The following is a 26,170-nucleotide window of genomic DNA, read 5'->3' as shown; positions in this document are numbered from 1 at the left end:
TTTTTTTCTTTATCACTACATTTTGCCATTCTAATTACAATATGTTTTGGTGTGGATCTGCTTTTGATTTTGATCAGGTTTCTCTCTGCCTCCTACATCTGGATATGTTTCCTTTCTCAGATTAAGGGTGTTTTCAGCTATTATTTCTTTAAATAAATTTTCTGCCCACATTTTTCTCTCTTCTCCTTCTGGGACCCCTAAAATGCAAATGTTACTGTGCCTGATGGAGTCACTGAGTTTTCTTAATCTACTCTCATTATGCAGTATTTATTTGTCTCTTATATGTTCAGCTTGATTGTTTTTCATTACTCTAAACTCCAGATCACTAATACATTCCTCTGCTTCTTGTATTCTACTGTTTATTCCAAATATTGCATTTTATTTCATTTATTGAGTTCTTCATCTCTGATTGGTTCCTTTTTTAAAAATCTCTGTGTTAAGGATCTCACTGATGCTGTCCACTGTAGTGTCAAGTCCAGTGCACATTTTTATGATCTTACTTTAAATTCTCTATCAGGCATATTACTTATTTCTGTCTTGCTTCATTCTGCTATGATTTTCTCCTGTTCTTTCGTTTGGGACAAATTTGTCTGTCTCCTCATTTTATCTACCTCTCTGTGTTAGAAAACTCAGCTATGCTCTCTGTTCCTGAAAGTAGTAGCTTTATAAAGTAGTGCCCTGCAGTGCAGTATCCCTTATTCACCAGAACCTGGCACTACATGGGATTTTCCTATGTGTGTTTCTTGCATCTGGCTATTGTGTTTGAGTAGCTTCCCCTTTCAGTCTAGGCTTCTGCACTGATTCTCTGCCTGTTGTGGGCTGTACTTCCTCTTGTGGTGTTAGTGAGAACCAGGTAGGCCTGCCATGAGGGAATGTGACTCTAGAAGGGTTCAGGGGTAGGCGACAGTGTTAGCAAAATTTTCAGTGAGTCACTAGTTCTAGGTTCGATCTCCCAAAGTGCATTCGTGGCCACAGGCACAGTGCATGTTAGTGGCAGTGGCTGGGGGCTAGGCATGTGGCTGAGGTGGAGGCAAGGAGCACCTGTTGGCTGTGCAATCAGAGGCTGAAAGTGGAGGTGGCTGGTGGCATGTGGGAAGGACACATGCGACATTAGCAAAATTTGTACTTAGCTGCTAGTCCTAGGCCAATTCCTCAAAGTGTGATGAAAGCCAGGGTTGCAGCACACAACCGTGGCAGTGGCCAAAGGTGTGTGGCATCTGTGTGTGCAGAGATTGGGTACTGAGTGTGGTGGTTGGGACACAAGATGTATGTGCACATGGCTGGCTTGGTGGGGCACTTGTGGCATTAACAAAATTTGCACTAAGCCTAGGGCCAAGGCCAGCAGATTTGGGATAGGCAAGTCCTCTGGAGAACTCCTGGGCAGGGCACACTACTAGGGGGTTAGGTAACAAGTGTCTTTGCAGTACTGCCTCCTGCAGGTGGTTCTATTTATGCTGGGGGGTGGGGAATGAAAATGGTGACTGTCAGTTCCTTTGTTCCCAGAGAAGTCCCCCAACATGCTCCAAAATCAGTATAAACAGATCTCCCTCCTGTTTTGCAAGATGTGGCTTCTATGTTGACTCTCCTTGGGTGGAAACCCAGCTATCACTTGCCCTCTCAGCTCACCCATCACTGGCTGAGTCAATGGACTTTTAAAGCTTCAGGCTCTAAGTCCTGCTGGTTATACAAACTCACAGAATTCAGCCCCTCTGATATTCAAAGCCAGACATTATGGGGATTTGTTTTCCGTGTGTGGGCTCCCTGGTGTTTTCCCCTTTCTGCAACCATAACTCCCTCCCTGGAGCAGGCTGCTCCAGACTAAACAACCATTTCTGCCCTTCCTACCCTCTATGATGTGGCTTCTTCTCTACATTTAGTTATGGAGTTTGTTCTGTCAGTCTTCATATAACTCTTCTTTATTGACATGGATGTGAATGATATCCAGTGGCAAACATGGGACAGGGTGAGCTTGGGGTCCTCCTACTTTGTCATCTTGCCTGTGCCTCAAATTAAAACATCTTTGTAGGACCCTAAAGGTATCATGGCCCTGGCCACGGGGCCTGTTGTGCCTCATGGATAAATTGGCTCTAAGTGCAATGGGACTTTTCTCTCTATATATTTTACCCTATAATTTGCAGATCTCACAACCACTTCTCTGGTACAGAATGTGATTATTTTCCATGATGGTTTCTTTAGTCTTTTGGAAAACTCAATCACACTCATAACCAGGTTCATCCCCCTTTAGTCTGAAGTCTATGGTCAAATAGAAAGCACTCCTTTTTTCCCCAACCATTTGCTTTATTCCTTGCTGAATTGAAGTTGTCTCAATTTAACCACCATATGCCACAACACAATAATGGTTTTATTTGGATCAGGAAAAGTATGTTTAAAAATGTACTTAATACAAGACGTTTTAAGTATACTTAATAAACTTAGAAAAATAATTATCTAAGTTGGGACCATCAACCTCTCCCTAAACTATTGTGCTAGCTTTTCCTCTGGATGAGAAGAAATGTCTTATTTGAAATAGTACCTGTAATTGGTGCATCAGGGCGGGATTGCTCCTTTCTCCATGCAGGCACAAATACAGTAATATCTTTATGGCCTTTGTCTAGAAACCAATCCACAGCAAGTTGTATTCCTCTGCAGGAAAACTCTTCTTTATTCCCATGGCTTTAGGAAGATAGATAATGAAAGGATAAAGGATCAACAATAGGTAACAAAGAAATTCTCTGAACAGGCTTTTTCTTAGTACCAAGATATCAACAATAGACATTTTATTTCTTGATGATGCCAAAAACGTATTTTATTTTTTAAGATTTTATTTATTTATTTGACAGAAAGAGAGAGAGAGAGCACAAGCAGGGGGAGCAGGAGAGGGAGAAGCAGGCTTCCTGCTGAGCAGGGAGCTCGATGCGGGGCTTGATCCCAGGACCCTGGGATCATGACCTGAGCTGAAAGCAGCTGCTTAACTGAGCCACCCAGGTGCCTAAAACTGTATTTTTAAAAACAACAAATCAAGTTCTTTTTTAATCAATCATTATAAATATTGCAATTATTATTACACCTTTCTTCAAGGCCACAGATGGTTAATAACAACTCCCAACTTATAGCAACCCTGGTGGCTATTTCCTACACTACTTCAATTTCCTCTCTTCTCTCTCTACATCTACTACCACTTTATTTTAGAATATTCAGATATTCACAACAGATGAGAAAAGAAGAAGTGTCAGAAGTTTACATAGTTTATATGGAGGATTAGTTGGAGATAAGTTTTAAGCACATATATTAAGGTTAAAAATGATATTGGCAGCAAAAGAGATACACATAAATGCTGACTAAAATTAATTATCACATTTAATTAAATATAATGTACCAATAAAAATCACATTCTTGAAAATTTTAAAATGTTGGGAATGCTCACAATATAATGCTAAAGGGAAAATAAGAATACAGACTATATATAATGTAATCCCAATTTGGTAGAAGGAAGTCTATATATAAATTTAGAAAAAAATACTAGGAAATAGATACACCAAAATATTAATAAAAAGAACTATTCTATGTGAGAGGATTATAAATGATTTATTTTCTTTATTCTAAAATTTCTTCAAAAAATTAAGTATTGCTTTATAATTAAAACATGATGTAAAAAAAGAGAAGACATTTTATCATAATTATTTGTAGACATAAACATTGTAAAAACTTAAAAAGTCAAACAAAAATGTGATTGAAAATTTGAAGAGGGAAAATTAACAGATGAATTGGGAAAAGATATATTTATTGCCATCATCTTAAAAAACTCACAAATAGTGTACTAAATTTGTACCTAGTTTGCCTGTGAAAATTCTGATCTTTTAGCTTGTAGTTTGGTTTTCTAACATAAATATAAATCACACTAAATTACAGTTATTAAACAGCTTGGATGGTAAAACAAATTGTCATACATTACATGTACCAATTCTAGTACAATAAAGTGGATGTTGCCTGTCAAGACTGTTCAGAAAAGAAGGACCATTTTGCTAGAAAGCTAATTAAGATAATATAATGAGGTCTCTCTCTTTAAACTTCTCACTTTCTCACTAGTACTCAACTACAAGAGAAATTAGCCCCAATTATATTGTTCCCTTTGGGTGAATTCATACATAATGTCAGAGTCCCCATTAATACATATACTGCAGGACTTCCCAATGTTCCTAGTAATTTTTTATTAGATAAGCCTCCTGAGGCAAGGAAAACACAGGCAAAATAAACTATAGGGATTTCATCAAAATAAAAGCTTCTGCACAACAAAGGAAAAAATCAACAAAAGTAAAAGCCAACCTATGGAAAGGGAGAAGATAATTGTAAATCATATATCTGATAAAAGGTTAGTATCCAGAATTTACAAAGAGTATATAAAACGCAACACCCCAAAAATGAGTAATCCAATTAAATAATTGGCAGAAGACACCATTAGACATTTTTCCAAAGAACACCTACAGATTGCCACCAGACACTTGAAAAGATGCTCAACATCACTGACAATCAGGTAAATGCAAATTGAAACTACAATCAGATACCACTTCACACTTGTCAGTATGGCTAAAATCAATAATCAAGAAAAAGCAGGTGTTGGCAATGATGTGAAGAAAAGGGAACTTTCCTGAACTTTTGGTGGGAATGCAAACTGGTGCAGCCACTCTGGAAAACAGTATGGCATTTCCTCAAAAAGTTAAAAATAGAACTACCCTACAACCCAGCAATTGCACTACTAGATATTTACACAAAGAATACAAAAATACTAATTCAAAAGGATACATTCACTCTAGTGTTTATAGCAGCATTATCTATAATTGCCAAATTCTGGAAACAACACAAGTGTCCATGGACTGATGAATGGGTAAAGAAGATGTAGTATATATACACAATGGAATATTAGTCATCAAAAAGAATGAAATCTTGGGGCGCCTGGTGAGTCAGTTGGTTAAGCATCTGCCTTTGGCTCAGGTCCTGATCCCAGCAGCCTGGTTTCAAGTCTCACATTGGGCTTCCTGCTCGTTGGGGAGTCTGCTCCTCCTTCTGCCCCTCCCCCTGCTCGTGCTCTCTCTCTCTAATGAATAAATAAATAAAACTTTTAAAAAAGAATGCAACCTTGCCATTTGAAACAATGTGGTTGGAGCTAAAGAGTGTTATGCTAAGTGAAATAAGTCAATTAGAAAAAGACAAATACCATATGATTTCATTCATATGAAGAATTTAAGATAGAAAACAGAGAAGCAAGGACGTGGGAGGGAGAGAAAGAGAGGCCAACCAAGAAACGTACTCTTAACTGTAGAGAATAAACTGATAGTTATCAGATGAGAGGTGAGTAGGGGGATGGGTTCAATAGGTGATGGGAATTAAAGAGTGTAGTTGTGATGAGCACAGGGTATTGTATATAAGTGTTGAATCACTAAATTTTACCCATGAACCTAATATTACACTGTATGTTAACTAACTGGAATTTAAATAAAAACTTTAAAAGACTTGAGGAAGTAATGGAAAAATGTCCAACCCTTTAGCTGACAGCCTATTATGTATAGTCTTAGTTGCAGCAGCCATCAATTCTTAGCAAAGTTGCCTCTCCTATCTATGCTTTGTTTAGGAGGCATCATGACATTATATGTAATATTTTTCTATTAAAATATTTATAAATATTTACTATTTTCCTGAGACTCACTAGCATATTTGCAGAGATATTAAGGTAGATCTGGGAAGAACTGGCTGAAAAACATGAGAGAATAGGATGAATAGCTTTTAAAGCTATATATGTTTTAAAAAGGAAAGAGACCAGGAGGAATTAGTGGGCCATAATCAAATGAGACTGTGTTCTTGCAACTCATAAATAAAATAGCTATAGGTTGACTGGGGCAAGTGATTAAAAATTTATTGGTTTCAGTTTCTCACTTATAAAATGGGATAAGAATATTTTCTTTAAAACTTTTCTGTAGGGAAAAGGGAGAATATATATTTAGTAAGTACTTAGTATATTGGAAATCATTACATGCATTTGTTATATCTCTGTCTATATTAGCTAAAGAGAAAATTTTGTTCCTTTCTCTTCATGTATTACAAAATTGGTTGTATGCTAATACAGATTTTCTGTGCATTCTTTGAGTATACAAGGTGGTGTGTATATATGTGAGCTAGTGTCCATGAATGTGTCTGCAGATGCTACTGCTCTTTGAAGTCATTAAAGCCAGAGTTCTGTATTTAAAAAGGAAAAAAAAAGACATAGGGTGGTAAAATAAGTTTTCAAAAAAATTAAAAAATAAGACCAACCAAATGCTGCCTACAAGATGCTTACCTCAGATCTAAAAACACATACAGACTGAAGTGAAGGGATGGAAAACATTTACCATTCAGATGAAAGCAGAAAAAAAACCTGTGGGTGGGCGCCTTGGTGGCTCAGTCGTTGGGCATCTGCCTTTGGCTCAGGTCATGGTCCCACGGTCCTGGGATTGAGCCCCAAGTTGGGCTCCCTGCTCAGTGGGGAGCCTGTTTCTCCCTTTCCCACTAACCCTGCTTGTGTTCCCTCTCTCACTGTCTTTCTCTGTCCAATAAATAAATAAAATCTATTTAAAAAAAAAGAAAGAAAAAAAAGCTGGGATACCAATACTTAGATCAGAGAAAACAGACTTTATTTTTATTTTATTTTATTTATTTTTACTCTTCTCCCCTCACATTTTATGTATATGGTGTCACATTTTGCAACCTTTTATTTTTTGAATCCTTTGGCCGATATTTACAGAAATAGTTATTTATACTGCTTTTGTGTTGCCTGCTTTTCATATGCTCAGTTATGGTTCTTCCTTTCCATTCAAAGTGTCCCCTCTAATATTTCTTGTAGAGCTGATTTAATGGTCATGAACTCCTTTAGTTTTTGTTTGAGAAACTCTATTTCTTCTTCTGTTCTGAATGATAGCCTTGCTGGATAGGGTATTCTTGGCTGTAGATTTTTTTTCCCTTTCAGCACATAGAATATATTATGTTACTCCCATCAGGCCTGCAAAATTTCTGCTGAAAAAAATCCACTGATCTAGACTTTAAAACAAAGACTGTAATAAAGAACAAAAAAGGCAATACATAATGAGAAAGTGATCAGTTCAACAAAAGGATATAACAATTTTAAATATCTACACACCCAACACTGGAGCACCTAAATACATCAAGCAAATGTTAATGGAAATAAAGAGAGAGTAACAGTAGAGGACTTCAACAGCCCACTTACATCAATGGATAGATCACCCAGCAGAAATGCAGTAAGAAAAGTGTCTTTGAATGACATATTAGACAAGAAGGACATAATAGATATATATAGATATAGATAGATAGATATAGATATAGATATAGATATAGATAGATAGATAGATATAGATATAGATAGATAGATATAGATAGATATAGATATAGATCTATATCTATCTTTAGATATATAGATATATAGAGAGAGATATATAGATATATACAGAACAGTCCATTTAAAGACAACAGAATACACATTCTTTTCAAGTGCACATGGAACATTCTCCAGAATAAATCATGTTATGCCACAATACAAGCCTCAATAAATTTAAGAAAATCGCAATCATACCATGCATCTTTTCTGATAACAGTATAAAATTAGAAATAAATCACAAGACAAAAACTGGAAGAAAAACACAAATGTGGAGACTAAACAACCAATGGGTCATCAAAACAATTAAAGAAAAAAAATACATGGAGAGAAATGAAAATTAAACACAATAATCCAAAATCTTTGGAACACAGTGAACACAGTTCTAAGAGCAAAATATATAGTGCTACAGGTCTACCTCAAGAAACAAACAAGTCAAAAAACTCATTCTAACCCTACATATAAAGGAACTAGAAAAAAGAAGAACAAGCAAAGCCAGGATGAGTAGAAGGAAGAACAAACTGAGGGTTTTGGGGCGGGATGGGCTAGCCTGGTGAAGGGTATTAAGGAGGGCACATATTGCATGGCACACCAGGTGTTATACGCAAACAATGAATCATAGCTAATGATGTACTGATGGTGACTAACATAATAATAATAATAATAATTATAATAATATATAACAGCAAAAATAAATGACACAGAGACTAAAAAAATTCAATGAATCCAACAGGTGTTTTTTTAAAGATAAACAAAATTATAAACCCTTAGCCAGACTCTTCAAGAAAAAAGGGACCCAAATAAATGATATCAGAAATGAGAGAGAAGTAACAACTGACACCACAGGAATAAAAGGGATTAGAAGAGAATACCACAAAAATGGTATGTCAACAAATTGAACAACTTAGGAAAAAAGGATAAATTCCTAGAAAAATACAATCTTCCCAAACTGATTCAGGAAGAAAGAGAAAATCTGAACATACCAATTACTAGTAACAAATTTGAATCAGTAATAATAATAACTAATAATAATAATAATAATAATAATAATAATAAACAGCTACCAAAAAATGAAAGTTCAGGTCCAAATCAGTTCACAGGCGAATTTTATCAAACATTCAAAAACCAGTTAATACCTATTATCCAACTATTCCAAAAAAAGAAGAGAAAGGAAAGTTTCCAAATACATTCTACAAGGCCAGCATTACCATGATACCAAAATCAGACAAAGAAACCAAAAACAGAAAACTATAGGCTAATATCCCTGATGAAGATAGCTGTAAAATACCTCCCCAAGATGTTAGCAAACCACATTCAATAATACATTAAAAAGATCACTAACTATCATCAAGTGGGATTTATTCTGAAGAAACAAATCAATTGATGTGATACACCACATAAACAAAAAGGGATAAAACTCATATAATGATCTCAATGCAAACAGAAAAAAATTAGACAAAACTCAATCCACACATGATAAAAAAAATCTCAGCAATGTGGTGTAGAGAGAATACTTCAACATAAGAAATGCCATATACAAGAAACCCACAACTGAGGTGAGGAGTCAAGATAGTGGAGTAGTAGGGGTCCCTAATTTTGTCTGGTCCCTTGAATTCAGCTAGATAGTTATCAAATCATTTTGAACACCTGCAAAATCAAACAGAGATCTGAGAAAAGAATTGCTGCAATTCTACAAATAGAAAAGCGACCACTTTTTGTAAGGTAGGAGGTGCAGAGATGTGAATCTGAGGCAATATATCACAAGATAAACCATGGTGGGGAGGGAACCTCCATAAGCAGGGAACCAGAAAGTGTTATAAGCAGCAGAGCACAAAACTGGAACTTCTGCAAGTAATCCTGACAGGTGCTTAGGGGGCAAAGTGGGGCTGAATCCCATGTGGAAGAGCATGGTCTCAGGATCCCTGGGGCATAAAGAATGGGAGTGCCTGAGTGCAGCAGAGTTCCCAAGCGTTGGAACAGGGAAGCTGACTAAAAATAGTGAGCCCGGGCACCAGCTTTCTGCTCAGTGTCGCCATAAACTGCAAACTGCTGCATGGTCCAGTGATCACTCTCTGAGCAGGGGCACAGCAAGAAGCAGAACTGTGGTGATATGCTCCCCCACCCTGGGAGGAGTGTCTCGGGTGTGCGTCAAGGGAGTTGCTAAAGTTTTGAGACTCAAACCAGGTCCTGTGCCTGAGATAAAAACACTAGGTCACAGGCTGGGTGAACACAGAGTTCTGACAGAAACCAAGGAGACAAGAGTGATTGACTGCTTTTCTGTGAGGGCTCACTGAAGAGTAGAGTGAGCCGACTTTCAGTGGCAGGGCTAGAGATCAGGGCATCACCATTTTCATTCCCCACATAGGTACTAAAATCTTTTAGGAAGCAAAACAGCCACATATTTAGCAATCTGGAGCCACTTACACTGAGCTGGGCCCCCTGGGAAGGACACTCTGAATGTAAATGGACTAATTGGTCCAATCAAAAGACATAAGGTATCAGACTGGATAAAAAAACAAGACTCATTGATATACTACCTATAAGAGACTCATTTTAGAGCCAAAGTCACCTCCATATTGAAAGTGAGGGTGTGGAGAAGCATTTATCATGCTAATGGACATCAAAAGAAAGCTGGAGTGGCAATTCTTATAGCAGACAAATTAGATTTTAAGCCAAAGATTGTAATAAGAGATGAAGAAAGACACTATATATCATAATAAGTGGGTCTAGCCAAAAGGAAGGTCTAACAGTAGTAAATGTTTAGAACCCTAACTTGGGAACAGCTAATTATATAAACCAATTAATAACAAAATTAATGAAACACATTGAAAATAACAGAAAAATAGTAGGGAACTTTAACACCCCACTCATAGATCATCTAAGCTGAAGATCAGTAAGGACACAAGGGCTTTGAATGACACACTGGACCAGATGGACTTCATAGATATATTCAGAACATTGCATCCTAAAGCAACAGAATACACATTCTTCTCAAGCGCACATGGAATATTCTACAGAATAGATCACATGTTGGGTCACAAATCACATCTCAACCAGTACCAAAAGATTGGGATTATTCCCTGCATATTCTCAAAACACAGTGTTTTAAAACTTGAATTCAATCACAAGAGAAAATTTGGAAGAAACACAAATACATGGAAGTCAAAGATCATCCTACTAAGGAATGAATGGGTCAACCATGAAATTAAAGAATAATTTTTAAAAATCACAGAAACAAATGAAAATGGAAAGATGACAATTGAAAACCTTTAGGAGGCAGCAAAGGCAGTCCTAAGAGGGAAGTATATAGCAATACAAGACCTTCTCAAGAAACAAGAAAATCTCAAATACAAAACCTAACCTTACACCTAAAGGAGCTGGAAACAGAAGAACAAATAGAGAGTAAATCCAGCAGGAGAAGAGAAATAATAATGATTAGAGCATAAATCAATGATATAGAAATCCGAAAAACAGAACAGATCAATGAATCTAGGAGCTGCTTCTTTGAAAGAATAAGATCGATATCCCCCTAGCTGACTTATCAAAAAGAAAAGAGAAAGGACCCACATTAATAAAATCATGGATGAAAGAAGAGAGCTCACTACCAACACCAAGGAAACACATACAATTGTAAGAACATATTATGAGCAATTATATGCCAACAAATTAAGCAATCTAGAAGAAATAGATGAATGCCTGGAAACTTATAAACTACCAAAACTGAAACAAGAAGAAATAGAAAACCTAAACAGACCCATAACCAGCAAGGGAATTGAAGCAGTAATCAAAACTCTCCCGACAAACAAGAATCCAGGGCCACATGGTTTCTGAGGGGAATTCTACCAAACATTTAAGGAAGAATTAATACCCATTCCTCTGAAATTGTCCCAAAAAATAGAAATGGAAAACTTCCAAATTCATTCTATGAGGCCAGGATTACCTTGATCCCTAAAACAGATGAAGACCCCACCAAAAAGGAGAATTATAGACCAATATCCTTGATGAACATGGAAGCAAAAATTCTCATCAAGTTACTAGCTAATGAGACCCAACAGTCCATTCAAAGGATTATTCACCAGGACCAAGTGGAATTTATTCCTGGGCTGCAATGGTGGTTTAACATCTACAAAAGAATCAATATAATACACCACATTAATATAAGAGAGGATAAACATATGATCCTCTCAATAGATGCAGAAGAAGCATTTGACAAAATAAAGCATCCTTTCTTGATTAAAAACCATCCACAATGTAGGGATAGAGGGAACATACCTCAACATCATAAAACTCACATATGAAAGACCCACAGGGACTATCACCCCTCAACAGGGAAAAACAGAAAGTTTTCCCCTAAGGTCAGGAACATGATAAGGATTTCTACTCTCACCTGTTAACCAGCATAGTACTGGAAGTCCTAGCCTTAGCAATCAGACAACAGAAAGAAATAAAAGACATCCAAATAGGCAAAGAAAAAGTCAAAATTTCACTCTTCACAGATGACATGATACACTATGTAGAAAACCCAAAAGACTCCAGCAAAAAATTCAGCATGGACTCAGGAACTCAGCAAAGTAGCAGGATTTAAAATCAACACACAGAAGTCTGTCACATTTCTATACACTAACAATTAAGCAGCAGAAAGAGAAATCAAGGAATTGATCTCATTTATAGTTGCACCAAAAATGATAAGATACCTAGGAATAAATCTGACCAAAGAGGCAAAAGATCTGTGCTCTGAAAACTATAGAACACTTATGAAAGAAATTGAACAGGATACAAAAAATGGAAAAAAGAACATTCCATGCTAACGAACTGGAAGAACAAATATTGTGAAAAGGTCTATATTACCAAAAGTGATCTACAAGTTTAATATGATCCTTATCAAACTACCACCATTGCTTTTCACAGAGCTAGAACAAACAATCCTAAAATTTCTATAGAACCACAAAAGACCCCAAAAAGCCAAATAAATCTTGATAAAGAAAAGCAAAGCTGGATTTGAAATTATATTACAAAGCTGTAGTGATCAAGACAGTATCATACTGGCACAAAAATAGACACATAGATCAATGGAACAGAATAGAGAACCCAGAATGGACCATCATCTCTTTGGTCAATTAATCTTTGACAAAGCAGGAAAGAATATCCAATGGAAAAGAGACAGACCCTCCCACAAATGGTGTTAAGAAAATTGGACAGCCACATGCAGAAGAATAATAATAAACCACTTTCTAACACCATACACAAAAAATAAACTCAAAATTGATAAAAGACCTAAATGTGAGCTAGGAATCCATCAAAATCCCAGAGGAGAACACAGGCAGCAACCTCTTCAAATTTGGCCTCAGCAACTTCTTGCTAGCACATCTCCAGAGTCAAAGGAAACAAAAGCAAAAATGAACAATTGGTACTTCATCAGGATTAAAAGGTTTTGTACAGAGAAGGAAACAATCAACAAAATGAAAAGACAGCCTATGGAATGGGAGGATATTCTCAAATGACATATCAGGTAAAGGGCTAGTGTCCAAAATCTATAAAAAAACTTAACCAAACTCAACACCCAAAAAACAAAACAAAAAAATCCTGTCAAGAAGTGGACAGAAGATTTGAATAGATATTTCTCCAAAGACATACAAATGGCCTGCAGACATATGAAAAGATGCTCAACATCACTAGGATCAGGGGAATGCAATTCAAAATCTCAGGGTATTACCAACTCGCACCAGTCAGAATGGCTAAAATTAATACCTCAGGGAACAACGGATGTTAGTGAGGATGCAGAGAAAGTGGGACATTCTGTTGGTGGGAATTCAGCCAATGCAGACATTCTGGAAATCAGTATGGAGGTTTCTGAAAAAGTTAAAAATAGAGATATCTTATGACCTAGCAATTGCACAAACTGGTATTTATCCAAAGGATACAAACCTAGTGATTCGAAGGGGCACATGCACCCCACTGATCATAGCAGCAATGTAACAATAGCCAATATATGGAAAGAGCCCAGATGTCCATTCAATGAATGAATGGATAAAGAAGATGTGGTACAAATATACCATGGAATATTACACAGCCATCAAAAAGAATGAAATTTTGCCATTTGCAAGGGTGTGGATGGAACTAGAGGGTATTATGCTAGGTGAAATAAGTCAATCAGAGAAAGACAAGTTTTGTATGATTTTACTCATATGTGGAATTTTAAGAAAACAGATGAACATAAGGGAAGGAAAAATAAAATAAGGTAAAAACAAAGAAGGAGGCAAACCATAAGAGACTCTTAACTATAGGAAACAAACAGGGTTACTGGATGGTTTGTGGGTTGAGGGGTGGGGTAATTGGGTGATGGGCATTAAGGAGGGCATGTTATATAATTATTACTGGGTGTTATATGCAGCTGATGATTTGCTAAATTCTACCCCTGAAACTAACAACACACTATATGTTAACTAAATTGAATTTAAATAAATAATTAAAAAGAAGATATACTACAAAGCTGTAGTAATCAAAACAGTATAGTGCTGGCACAAAATGAGACACAGAGACCTATGAACAGACTAGAGAGCCCAGAAATAACCTGACACTTCTATAGTCAATTAGTCCATGAAAACGGAGGCAAGACTATACAATGGGGAAAAGACAGTCTTCTTTTTTTTTTAATTTTATTTAAATTCATTTTTTAAAATATTTTTTATTATATTATGTTAGTCACCATACAGTACATCCCTGGTTTTTGATGTAAAGTTCGATAATTCATTACTTGCGTATAACACCCAGTGCACCATGCAATACGTGCCCTCCTTACTACCCATCACCAGCCTATCCCATTCCCCCACCCCCCTCCCCTCTGTAGCCCACAGTTTGTTTCTCAGAGTCAATAGTCTCTCATGCTTCATTCCCCCTTTTGATTACCCCCTTTCTTTATCCCTTTCTTCTCCTACCGATCTTCCTAGTTCATATGTTCCATAGATGAGAGAAACCATACTATAATTGTCTTTCTCTGCTTGACTTATTTTGCTTAGCATTACCTCTTCCAGTGCCGTCCATGTTGTAGCAAATGTTGAGAAATCGTTCTTTTTGATAGCTGAATAATATTTCATTGTATATATGGACCACAACTTCTTAATCCAGTCATCTTTTGAAGGGCATCTCGGTTCCTTCCACGATTTAGCTATTGTGGACAGAGCTGCTATGAACATTGGGGTGCATATGGCCCTTCTCTCCACTACGTCTGTATCTTTGGGGTAAATACCCAGTAGTGCAATGGCTGGATCATAGGGTAGCTCAATTTTTAACTTTTTAAGGGACCTCCACACTGTTTTCCAGAGTGGCTGTACCAACTTGCATTCCCACCAACAATGTAGGAAAGATCCCCTTTCCCCACATCCTCTCCAGCAATTGTTGTTTCCTGCCTGGTCAATTTTTGCCATTCTAACTGGCATAAGGTGGTATCTCAGTGTGGTTTTGATTTGAATTTCCCTGATGGCGAATGATTTTGAACATTTTTTCACGTGTCTATTAGCCATTTGTATGTCTTCATTGGAAAAGTGTCTGTTCGTATATTCTGCCCATTTTATGATTTGTTTATTTGCTTCTTGTGTATTGAGTTTGAGAAGTTCTTTGTAGATCTTGTATACCAGTCTTTTATCTGTAGCATCATTTGCAAATATATTCTCCTATTCCGTGGGCTGCCTCTTAGTATTTTTGACTGTTTCCTTGGCTGTGCAGAAGCTTTTTATCTTGATGAAGTCCCACAAGTTCATTTTCTCTTTTGTTTCTCTTGCCTTTGGAGATGTGTCATGAAAAAGGTTGCTGTGGCTGATGTTGAATTAATTAACATGTAGTGTATCATTATTTTCAGAGGTAGAGTTCACTTTTTCTTTTTTTTAAATTTTTTTTGTTTTTTAATAATTTTTTTATTATGTTAGTCACCATACAGAGTTCACTTTTTCATGAGATGCATATAACACCCAGTGCTTAGTACATCACGTGCCCTCTTTAATGCCCATCACCCAGTTACTCCATCTCCCCACCAAGCTCCCCTCCAGCAACCCTTAGTTTTTTCCCTATAGTTAAGAGTCTCTCATGGTTTGTCTCCCTCTCTGATTTCTTATTTTCCCCCTCCCTTCCCCTATGATCCTCTGCATTGTTTCTTAAATTCCACATATGAGGGAAATCATATGATAATTGTCTTTCTCTGATTGACTTATTTCACTTAGCATAACATCTTCTAGTTTCATTCACATCATTGCAAATGGTTTTGATTTCATTTTTGATAGCTGAGTAATATTCTATGATATATATATCAGCTATTCTTTATGCATATCTGGGCTCTTTCCATAGTTTGGGTATTGTGGACATTGTTGCTATAAACATTGGGTGTAGGTGCCCCTTCAGATCACTATGTTTGTATACTTTGGGTAAATACCTAATAGTGCAATTCCTGGGTCATAACGTAGCTCTACTTTTAACCTTTTGAGGAACCTCCATACTGTTTTCAAGAGTGGATATGTCACATTCCCACCAACAGTGTAAGAAGGTTCCCCTTTCTCTGCATCCTTGCCAACATTCGTTTTGATTTGTATTTCCTTGATGTTGAATGATGTTGAGCATTTTTTCTTGTGTCTGGTGGCCCTTTGTACGTCTACTTTGGAGAAATTTCTGTTCTAGTCTCTTGCCCACTTCCTGATAGGATTTTTTGTTTTTTGGATGTTGAGTTTGATGAGTTTTTTATACATCTTGGATACTAGTCCTTTATCTGATAAGATACTTGAAATATCTTCCCCCATTCTGTAGGTTGTCTATTGGTTTTGTCAACTGTTTTCTTTGCTGTGCAAAAGCTTTTTATCCTGATGACGTCCCAATAGTTCATTTTTCTTTTGTTTCCCTTGCCTTTGAAGACATGTCTAGCAAGAGGTTTCTGTGGCTGAGTTCGAAGAGGTTGCTGCCTGTGATGTCCTCTAGGATTTTGATGGATTCCTGTCTCCCATTTAGGTCTTTCTTCCATTTTGAGTTTTCTTTGTGTAGGGTGTAAGAAAATGATCCAATTTCATTCTTCTACATGTGGCTGTCCAATTTTCCCAACACCATTTGTTGAAGAGACTAAGACAGTCTTATCAATAAATGGTGCTGGGAAAACTGGGCAGCTACATGTAGAAGAATGAAATTGAATCAGTCTTTAACACCATACACAAAAATAAACTCAAAATGGATGAAAGACCTAAATGTAAGACCTAAAACTGAAAAATCTTAGAAGAGAACACAGGTTATAATTTTTCTGACATTAGGTGTAGCAACGTTTTTCTTGATGTGCCTCTTCAGGCAAGTGAAATGAAAACAAAAATAAACTATTGGGATTAAATCAACATAAAAACTTTCCACATAACATGGAAGCCATCAAAAAAATTTGAACCTGAGTGGGAGAAGATATTTGTAAATGGGAGAAGATAAGATATCCAAACTAAATAAAGAACTTATATGGCTAAACAGCAAATAAACAATCTGATTTTAAAAAATGGACAGTGGACTTGAATAGACATTTGAAAAAAAAGAGTTACAAATGGTCAACAGACACATGAAAATATGCTCAACATCACTAGTCATCAGGAAAGGCAAACAAAAACCACAAAAAGATATCACCTTACACTTGTCAAAATGGCTAGAATAAATTAAAAAAAAGAAATAAGAAATAACAAATGTTAAAGAGGAAGTGGAGAAAAAGGAACTCTTGAACACTGTTGGTGGGAGTATGAATTGGTACAGCCAATGTGAATAACTGTATGGAGTTTCCTTAAAAATTCAACATAAAAATACCATATGATCTAATAATTCCACTCTTAGGTATTTACCCAAAGAAAATAAAAATGTTATTTCAAAAATATGTATACATTCCCATGTTTATTGCAGCATCACTTACAAAAGCCATGATATGGCAGCAACCCAAGTGTCCATTGATAGATGATTAGATAAGGAAGACATATATATAACGGATAATATTATGTAGCTATAAAAAAGGAAAAGATCATGCCATCTGTGACAACATAGATGAACCAAGAGGGTATTAGGATAACTGAAATAAGTCAGACAGGGAAAGAGGAATACTGTATTATTTCACTCACATGTGGAGTCTAAAAAGCAATCAAGTGAATAAACAAAGAAAAGAATCAGACCTATAAATATAGAGAACAAACTGATCATTGACAGTTGGGAGAAGGTGGGATGTTGCGCAATATGGGTGAAAGGGACTGGGAGATATAGACTTCCTTTTACGGAATGAATAAGTCATGGGAATAAAAAGCACACCATAAGCAATACAGTCAAGAGTGGCTGCGCCAGTTTGCATTCCCACCAACAGTGAAAGAGGGTTCCCCTTTCTCCACATCCTCACCGACACTTATTTCTTGTGTTATCTCTAGCCATTTTAACTGGCGTGAGGTGATATCTTATTGTATTTTTTATTTTTATTTACCTGATGATGAGTGATGTTGAGCCTCTTTTCATGTGTGTGGTGGACATCTGTATCTCTTTTTTTGAAAAAAATATCTATTTATGTCTTCTGCCCATTTTTAAATTGGATTATTCATTTTTGGGTTTTATAAGTTCTTTATATATTTTGGATACTAACCCTTTACCAAATATGTCATTTGCAAATACCTGCCCCTTCCTTAGGCTGCCTTTTAGTTTTGTTGATTTTCTCCTTCGTTGTGCAAAAGCTTTTTATCTTGATGAAGTCCTAATAGTTTATTTTTGTTTTTGTTTCCTTTGTGATAGGAGACATCTAGAATGAAATTGGTATGGCTGATGTCAAAGAGGTTATTATCTGTTTTCTCCTCTAGGATTTTTGTGGTTTCAGTCTCACATTTAGGTCTTTCATCCATTTTGAATTTATTTTTGTATATGGTGTAAAAAAAAGTGGCCCAGTTTCATTAGTTTGCATGTTGCCATCCAGTTTGCCAAACACAATTTGATCAAGAGACTGTCTTTTCCCACTGGATATTCTTTCTTCCTTTGTCAAAAATTAATTGACCATATAATTGTGGATTCCTTTCTGGATTTTATATTCTGTTCTATTGATCAATGTGTCTATTATTGAACCAGTACCACACTGCTTTGATCACTACAGCTTTCCAATATAACTTGATTTGCAAAATTGTGATGCCTCTAGCTTTTCTTTTTCAAGGTTGCTTTGGCTATTTGGAGTCTTGTTTCAAAAACATGAGCCTGGAATGTCTTTCCATTACTTTGTGTCCTCTTCAGTTTCTTTAATCAATATTTTATAGTTTTCAAGATAAAGATCTATCACTTCTTTGATTAGGTTTTTTTCCTAGGTGTTTCATGCTTTTTGGTGCAATTGCAAATGAGACTGATTCCTTGAATTCTCCTTCTTGTGCTTCATTATTGGTGTATCTAAATGCCACAGATTTCTGTAGGTTTGTTTTGTATTCTGTGACTTCACTGAATTCGTTTTCCAGTACCAGCAGTTTTTTGGTGGAGTCTTTCAGGTTTTCTATATAGAGTATCATGCCATCTGCAAATAGTGAAAGTTTTACATTTTTCTTGCCAATTTGGATGCCTTTTATTTCTTTTTGTTGCCTGATTACTATGGCTAGGTCTTCCAGTGGTATGTTAAATAACAGTAGTGTGGGTACCTGGGTGGTTCAGTCGGTTAAGCATCTCACTCTTGACTGGCTCTGAGAGTTGTGAGATTGACCCCTGCTCCATGCCAGGTGTGGAGCCTGTTTGAGATTCTCTTTCTCCCTTTCCCTCTGCCTCCCCCCCCCACTCTCTCAAATCAATCAGTCAGTCAGTCAAGCAATCAATCTTTAAAAAAAATAACAGCAATGAGTATCGACATCCTTGTGTTCCTGATTGTAGAAGAAAAGCTCTCAGTTTTTTCCCATTGAGGATGGTCAGCTACTCTGTAAAACACTATAGAGTTCCCTTAAAATGTTACAAATAGAACTACCCTACAATCCAGCAATTGCACTAGTAGATATTTACCCACAGAATACAAAAATGTTAATTCAAAGGGATACATGCACACTGATGTTTATAGTAGCATTATCTACAATAGCCAAATTATGGACACAACCTGTGTGTCCATTGACTAATGAATGGATAAAGAAGATGTGAGATTTCCATATCTACAATCTATAATGAAATATATATATTATATATATATTTATTCATATATATATATGACTATTAGTCATAAAAGGAATGAAATCTTGCCATTTGGAACAACATGGATAAAGCTAGAGAGTGTGATGCTAAGCAAAATATGTCAGAGAAAGACAAATACCATATGATTTCACTCATATGTGGAACTTAAGAAACAAAACAAATGAATATAGGGGTAAAAAGAGAGAGAGATGCAGTCCAAGAAACAGGCTCTTAACTATAGAGAACAAACTGATGTTTACTGGAGGGGAGGTGGGTGGGGGATGACTTACACAGGTGAAGGGGATTATATAAGGAGTGTACTTGTAATGAGCACCAAGTGTTGTATGGAAATTTTGAATCACTGCATTGTATACCTGAAACTAATATTACACTGTATGGCAAATAACTGGAATTTAAATAACAACTTAAAAAAAGAAATATTATCAATATATTGTAATACAATGATAATGAATCTGTGGTCCAATAGTAGCTACAGTAGTGGTGAGCATAGCTTAATGTTTAAGGTTGTTGTATCACTATGCTGTGTATCTAAAACTAATGTAATATTGTGTCAACCATAGTCAAAAAATTTCTAAAAACAAAAAAATCCTCCATGACTGAATCAGTGAGAAATAGAAAATCTGATGAGACTAATTACTAGTAATGAAACTGAATCATTAATTAAAAGACTCCCAGAAAACAAAGTCTAGGACCAGATGGCTTCATAAGTGAATTATACCAAAATTTTAAACAGTTAATACCCATTCTTCTCAAACTATTCCAAAAAATTTAGGAGGAAGAAATGCCCCCAAGCTCATTCTATGAGTCCAGCCTTACCATGGTATGAAAACCAGACAAATTCACTCAAAAGAAAAGTGGAGATAAATATCCCTGATGAGCATAGATGCAAATATATTCAACAAAATATTAGCAAACATATTCGTCAAAACATTACAAGGCTCATACATCATGATTTTCTGGGATTTATTCCAGGGATTCAAGGATGGTTCAATACCCACAAGACAATCAACTGACACACCATGTTAATAAAGGATAAAAATATCATCCTAATAGATGCAGAAGAAACTTTTGAAGAAATTTATCATCCATTTATGATTTTAAAAAACTCAAAAAGTGGATATAGAGGGAATGCACCTCAACATAATAAAGACCATATATGAAAAACTCACAGCTAACGTCATGCTCAATGGTGAAAAATTGGGAGGTTTTCTTCTAAGATCAGCAACAAAACAAGGATGTTCACTCTCACCATTTTTATTCAACACAGTTTGGGGGTCCTATATACAGCAATTAGCAAGAAAAAGAAATAAAAGGCATTTGACTGGTAAGCAAGAAGTAGAACTGTCACTATTTGCAGATGACATGATACTATATATAGAAAACCCTAAAGAATCCACCAAGAAACCAAAAAAGCCAATAAAATGAATGCAAAAAAGCTTCAGGATACAAAATCAATATATAAAAATATATTGTGTTTCTATACACTAATAAAGAACTACAGAAGGTATGAAAAAAACCCATGTACAATAGTATCAAAAAGAATAAAATACATAGGATTAAACTTAATTGAGATGAAAGACCTGCACTCTGAAAACTGTCAAACATTGATGAAAGAAATTGAACATGACACAAATTAATGGAAAGACTATTGTGTTTATGGATTGGAAAAATTGATATTGTTACAATATACATACTGCCCAAAACAATCTGCAAATTCAATGCAATCCCTAACAAAATATTAACAGTGTTTTTCACAGAACTAGAACACGTAATCCTCAAATTTGTATGGAAATAAGCAAAGCAATCTTGAAAAAAGAAAAACAATGCTGGAGGTATCACAATCCCAGATTTCAAACTACACTACTCAGCAACAGCAATCAAATCAAATCAGTATGGTACCGGCACAAAACCAGACACATAGATCAATAGAATGCAATAGAAAGCCCAGAAACAAACCCATGTTAGGGGAGAACTAAGATGGCAGCATACTAGGAGGACCCTAGGATTGCCTCATCCCTTGAATACAGCTAGATATCTATCAAATCATTCTGAATACCCAAGAAATCAACCTGAAGACTGACAGAACAAACTGCACAACTAGAGGGAGGGAAGGGGCCACATTGAGGAAGGAAGGAAGTATAGAGACATGGTTTGGGGGAGAAACAGATCATGGGGGCTTGGGAGGGGAAGGAGGCCTGCTCACAGAGAAAGGCAAGAGAGAATGGAGTGCACAAGGATATGCACAAAGAGAACACTTCCCCAAGGGCTTTGGCTGGGAAAATGACAGGGACTGATTTTCTTGAGTGTTTGCAACCAGCGGGGATCAAGGACTGCAGTTTCAGAGGTCAAGGGCCTTGGCTGGGATAGAGAGCTGAGAGTGCTTCCCTACTTCTGGGGATAAGACAGGTAAGCAACAGCAGGGCAGATAGTGTGATCTGAGGATTGCCTAAGGCACACAAGGAGAGACTGTTTGCTCTTCTTGGAATGGATCTATGGGAGGTGGTGTGAACAGAGATACCCCTCAGGGGACAAAAGAGCCAGCAGGTGCCATTTCCCTCCCCCACCTCTCAGCATAGGTGCAGAGAAACCTGCTGAGGACAGTTAACCTGGACACTGGCTGTTTAGCCTGCTTTGCTCCAAATCCCAAACCCCTGCACTCTGGCATGACTGCTGTTCTTTGTCAAACCTGCATCAGTCCCAGGGTGGCAAGACTCTCCCCCAGAAGACCAGCACAGGCCCCCACCAGAGCAAGTCTTTAAAGTTTGGAATTTTATTTTTAATTTTTTAAAAAGATTTTATTTATTCATCTGAGAGAGAGACAGAGACACAGAGAGAGAGAGAGAGAGAGAGAGAACATAAGCAGGGGGGAGCAAAGGGAGAGGGAGAAGCAGGCTCCCCGCCGAGCATGGAGCCCACTGTGGGGCTCAATCCCAGACCCTGGAATCATGACCTGAGCCAAAGGCAGATGCTTAATCGACGGAGCCACTCAGGTGCCCAACTTTGGAGTTTTAAAAGTCAGTAGACTTGTCTGGGTTAGAGCCAAAAATGCACTGCACTGCTCCAGACAGTCAAACAAACTGGAGTGCATGAGGGGAAACTATTTGCTCTTCTGGGAGTGCTTCCCTGAGAGCAGTAAGCGCAGAGACCTCTCTCCAGGATCAGACAAGCTGGTTGGCACTCTTTCTCTCCCCCGGCCCTCAGCATAAACCAACTTCAATAAACAGCACAGCACCAACACTGACTGCTTAACCTGCTTACACCAAATACTGCCCCCCCCCCGCACTCTGCTGGTACTGCTTTTCTCAAGCAAGGGTGCTTAAATACCAGCACAGTGGACCCCTTCCCCAGAAGTCTAGCAGAAACCACTGCATGCACCACATCTACTGACTACAGAGTTCTGCAAGTCTTCAATTCTAGTGGAAGTAGTGTTAGGTCTCATTTAACAAGCAGACCAAAGCACAGCTAGTTAAAACTCACCACTCTCTGGCTAAGGTCCACACACTGCCCACTTCAGGCAAGGAAAGCCTCTGCAGACAGCTGACCTAAGGAACAAAGCAGCCAAAACACAGCAGCAGAGTGCATGCAGCACACACCAGAGGCATTCTCTGAAACACTAGGCCCTGGACACTATATAACCTCTTCTTCATAAAGCCATTGCTTTTGGGAGCAGAAGAAACAACAGGCAATTCTAACACACAGAAGAAGACAGAGAACTAGACAAAATGCCAACATGGAGGAATTCATCACAAAATAAAGAACAAGGAAAGATCACAGCCAGATGTGTAATTGAAACAGATATAAGTAATATGCCTGATGCAGAATTTAAAGCAACAGCCATTATACAGCAACATTATAAGGATACTCAGCAGGCTAGAGAAAAGACTGAGAGACATCAGGGAGATCCTTATTGCAGAGATAAAAACTAAAAAACAATCAGGCAGAAATGAAAAATGCAGTATCTGAGAATCGAAACTGAGTGGATGTAATGACCACAAGGAGGGAAGAAGCAAAGGAATGAATTAGTGATATACAAGATAAAATTAAGGAAAATAATGCAGCTGAACAAAATAGAGAAAAAAGAAAGATGGACCACAAGAGTAGACTTAGGGAACTCAGTGACTCCATCAAACATAATAACATTCATATCATAGGAGTCCCAGAAGAACAAGAGAGAAAAGGGGGCAGAAGGTATATTTGAGGAAATAATAGCTGAAAACTTCCCTAATCTTGGGAGGAAATAGACAATCAAATAAAAAAAAGCAGGCCAACAGCAAGACATATTGTAGTTAAATTTACAAAATAGAGTGATAAAGAAAAAATCCTAAAAGCAGCAAGACAAAAAGAATCCCTAACTTACAAGGAAAAACCCATAAGGTTAGCTGCAGATCTCTCCACAGAAACTTTGCAAGCCAGAAGAGAGTGGTGTTATATATTAGAAATGCTGAATGGCAAAAATCTGCAGCCAAGAATATTCTATCCATCAAAGCTATCATTCAGAACAGAAGGAGAGGCATAGAGTTTTCCAGACAAACAAAAACTAAAGGAGTTTGTGACCACTAAAACATCCCTGCAAGGAATATTAAAGGGAACTCTTTGCATGCAAAGGAAAGACCAAAAGTGTAAAGGACTGGAAAGGAACAGAGAAAATTCTCCAGAAACAATGACAAAACAAGTAAGAAAAGTGATCTAAATACATGTCTATCAATAATTATTCTGAATGTAAAAGAAATAAACATCCAAACAAAAGACAGGGTGTCAGAATGGACTTAAAAAAAAAAAGACCCATCTATATACTGCCTACATGAGATTCATTTTAGACTTAAAGACACCTGCAGATTGAAAGTAAAGGGATGGAAAAATATTTATCATGCAAATCGATGTAAAAGAAAGCAGGAGTAACGATACCTATATCAGACAAACTAGATTTTAAACCAAAGAGTGTAACAAGAGATGAAGAAGGACACTATATAATAATAAAGAGTACTATCCAACAAGAAGGTCTAAAAATTGTAAATATTGATGCTCCCAACATGAGAATACCCAAATATATGAAACAATTAATAACAAACACAAAAGAACTCATCGAGAATAGTACAATAATACTAGGGAACTTTAACACCCCACGGACATTGAAGAACAGGTCATCTAAGCAGAAAATCAACTAGGAAAAAATGGCTTTGAATGACACACTCCACCAGATGGACTTAACAGATATATTCAGATCATTTCATCCTAATGCAACAGAATGCATATTCTTTTCAAATGCACATAGGACATTATCCAGAATAGATCACAAATCAGGCCTCAACAAGTACAAAAAGATCAAATTCATACCATGGATATTTTCTGATCACAATGCCATGAAACTTGAAGTCAATGACAAGAAAAAATCTAGAAGGACCACAAATACATGCAGATTAAAGAACATACTACTAAAGAATTAATGAGTCGACCAGTCAATAAAAAAAAATACATGGAAACAAATGAAAATGAAAACACATTTGTCCACAACCTTTGGGATGCAACAAAAGCAGTCATAAGAGGAAAGTTTCCTCAGCTGCCCAGGATCGGGGGGAGGGGTAAGGTGGGACAAGGCACACTTGAATGGCTAGCTTGGTGGTGGTGGAGCCAGTAGGCCCCCCACACCTTCCTGGTGACAAGCTTAGAAAATCTCAGCCTACATTAAGATGTTTGCATATGAGGAATATATACTGCCAAGTAACAGAAGGAAAAGCAATGGCAGGAGGAGTTAAGACGGCAGAGGAGTAGGGGGACCCCAAGTTTGCCTTGTCCATCAAGTGAAGCTAGATAATTATCAAATCATTTTGAATACCCAAGAAATCAATCTGAGGACCAAGAGAAGAAAACTACAAGTCTACAAGTAGAAAAGTGACCCTTCTGGAAGGTAGGAGGTACAGAGAGTTGATTTGGGGGAGATAAGACCTGCAGATGCTGTGGAGGGAAGGAAGCCTTGCTTACTGAGACTATTGCAAGGTATTGCAAGCAACAGAGCACAAAATTGGAAATTTCAGAAGTCCACTACTGCCAGGCTTGTGCCTGGCCTAAAGGGGCTCCAGTGGGGAAGGACAGAGATCCAGGAGCCAACAGCATGATCTGAGGATCCCCTGGGTAACAAGAAGAACTGGTGGTATCAATGTGCTGCACTGTTCCCAGGCACAGGAGTGGGGATGCCTGCTGGGTGCCAGCTTTTTGGCTCCACATTACAGTAAACTCTAAACTGCTATTCAATAATGCAATTATTTTCCTGGGATGGGCTGGTAAATGGCAAAAGCACAGCAAAACCCTCTCCAAGAGGATCAGCATGGGTCTGCACCATGGGAGTACCTAAAATTTGGAGTTTTGAAACCCAGCAGTGGGCCTGAGATAAAACACAGGCATACAGTGCTTCTTAGCAAGTTGATGGTTTGGACAAGACAAGGTGAAGGCAGGGATCTGACAGAAGCTGGGGACACAAGAGGGGAGATAGTTTGCTCTTCTGTCAGGGCTTCCTGAAGAATGTGGGGCACAAACAAGAGAGTGTGGTGAGACCACAACACAATTTTGTATCCTGCTCAT

The 26,170-nt window shown here is 37.3% G+C and overlaps 1 protein-coding gene across 1 annotated transcript in view; it reads right to left on the bottom strand.

The window, feature by feature from the left end:
* Positions 1 to 26,170, bottom strand: part of ZC3H12B (zinc finger CCCH-type containing 12B) — a 76,547-nt gene that overhangs the window by 14,232 nt on the left and 36,145 nt on the right. The window contains exon 2 of the mRNA XM_026487603.1: positions 2,534 to 2,673. Coding sequence (XP_026343388.1) covers positions 2,534 to 2,673 — 140 coding nt within the window. The remainder of the gene's footprint in view (positions 1 to 2,533; positions 2,674 to 26,170) is intronic.

The sequence above is a fragment of the Ursus arctos genome, chromosome X, assembly GCF_023065955.2.
Source record: "Ursus arctos isolate Adak ecotype North America chromosome X, UrsArc2.0, whole genome shotgun sequence".
NCBI classification, from domain to species: Eukaryota; Metazoa; Chordata; class Mammalia; order Carnivora; family Ursidae; genus Ursus; species Ursus arctos.
This window is presented reverse-complemented; position numbering and strand designations above follow the sequence as displayed.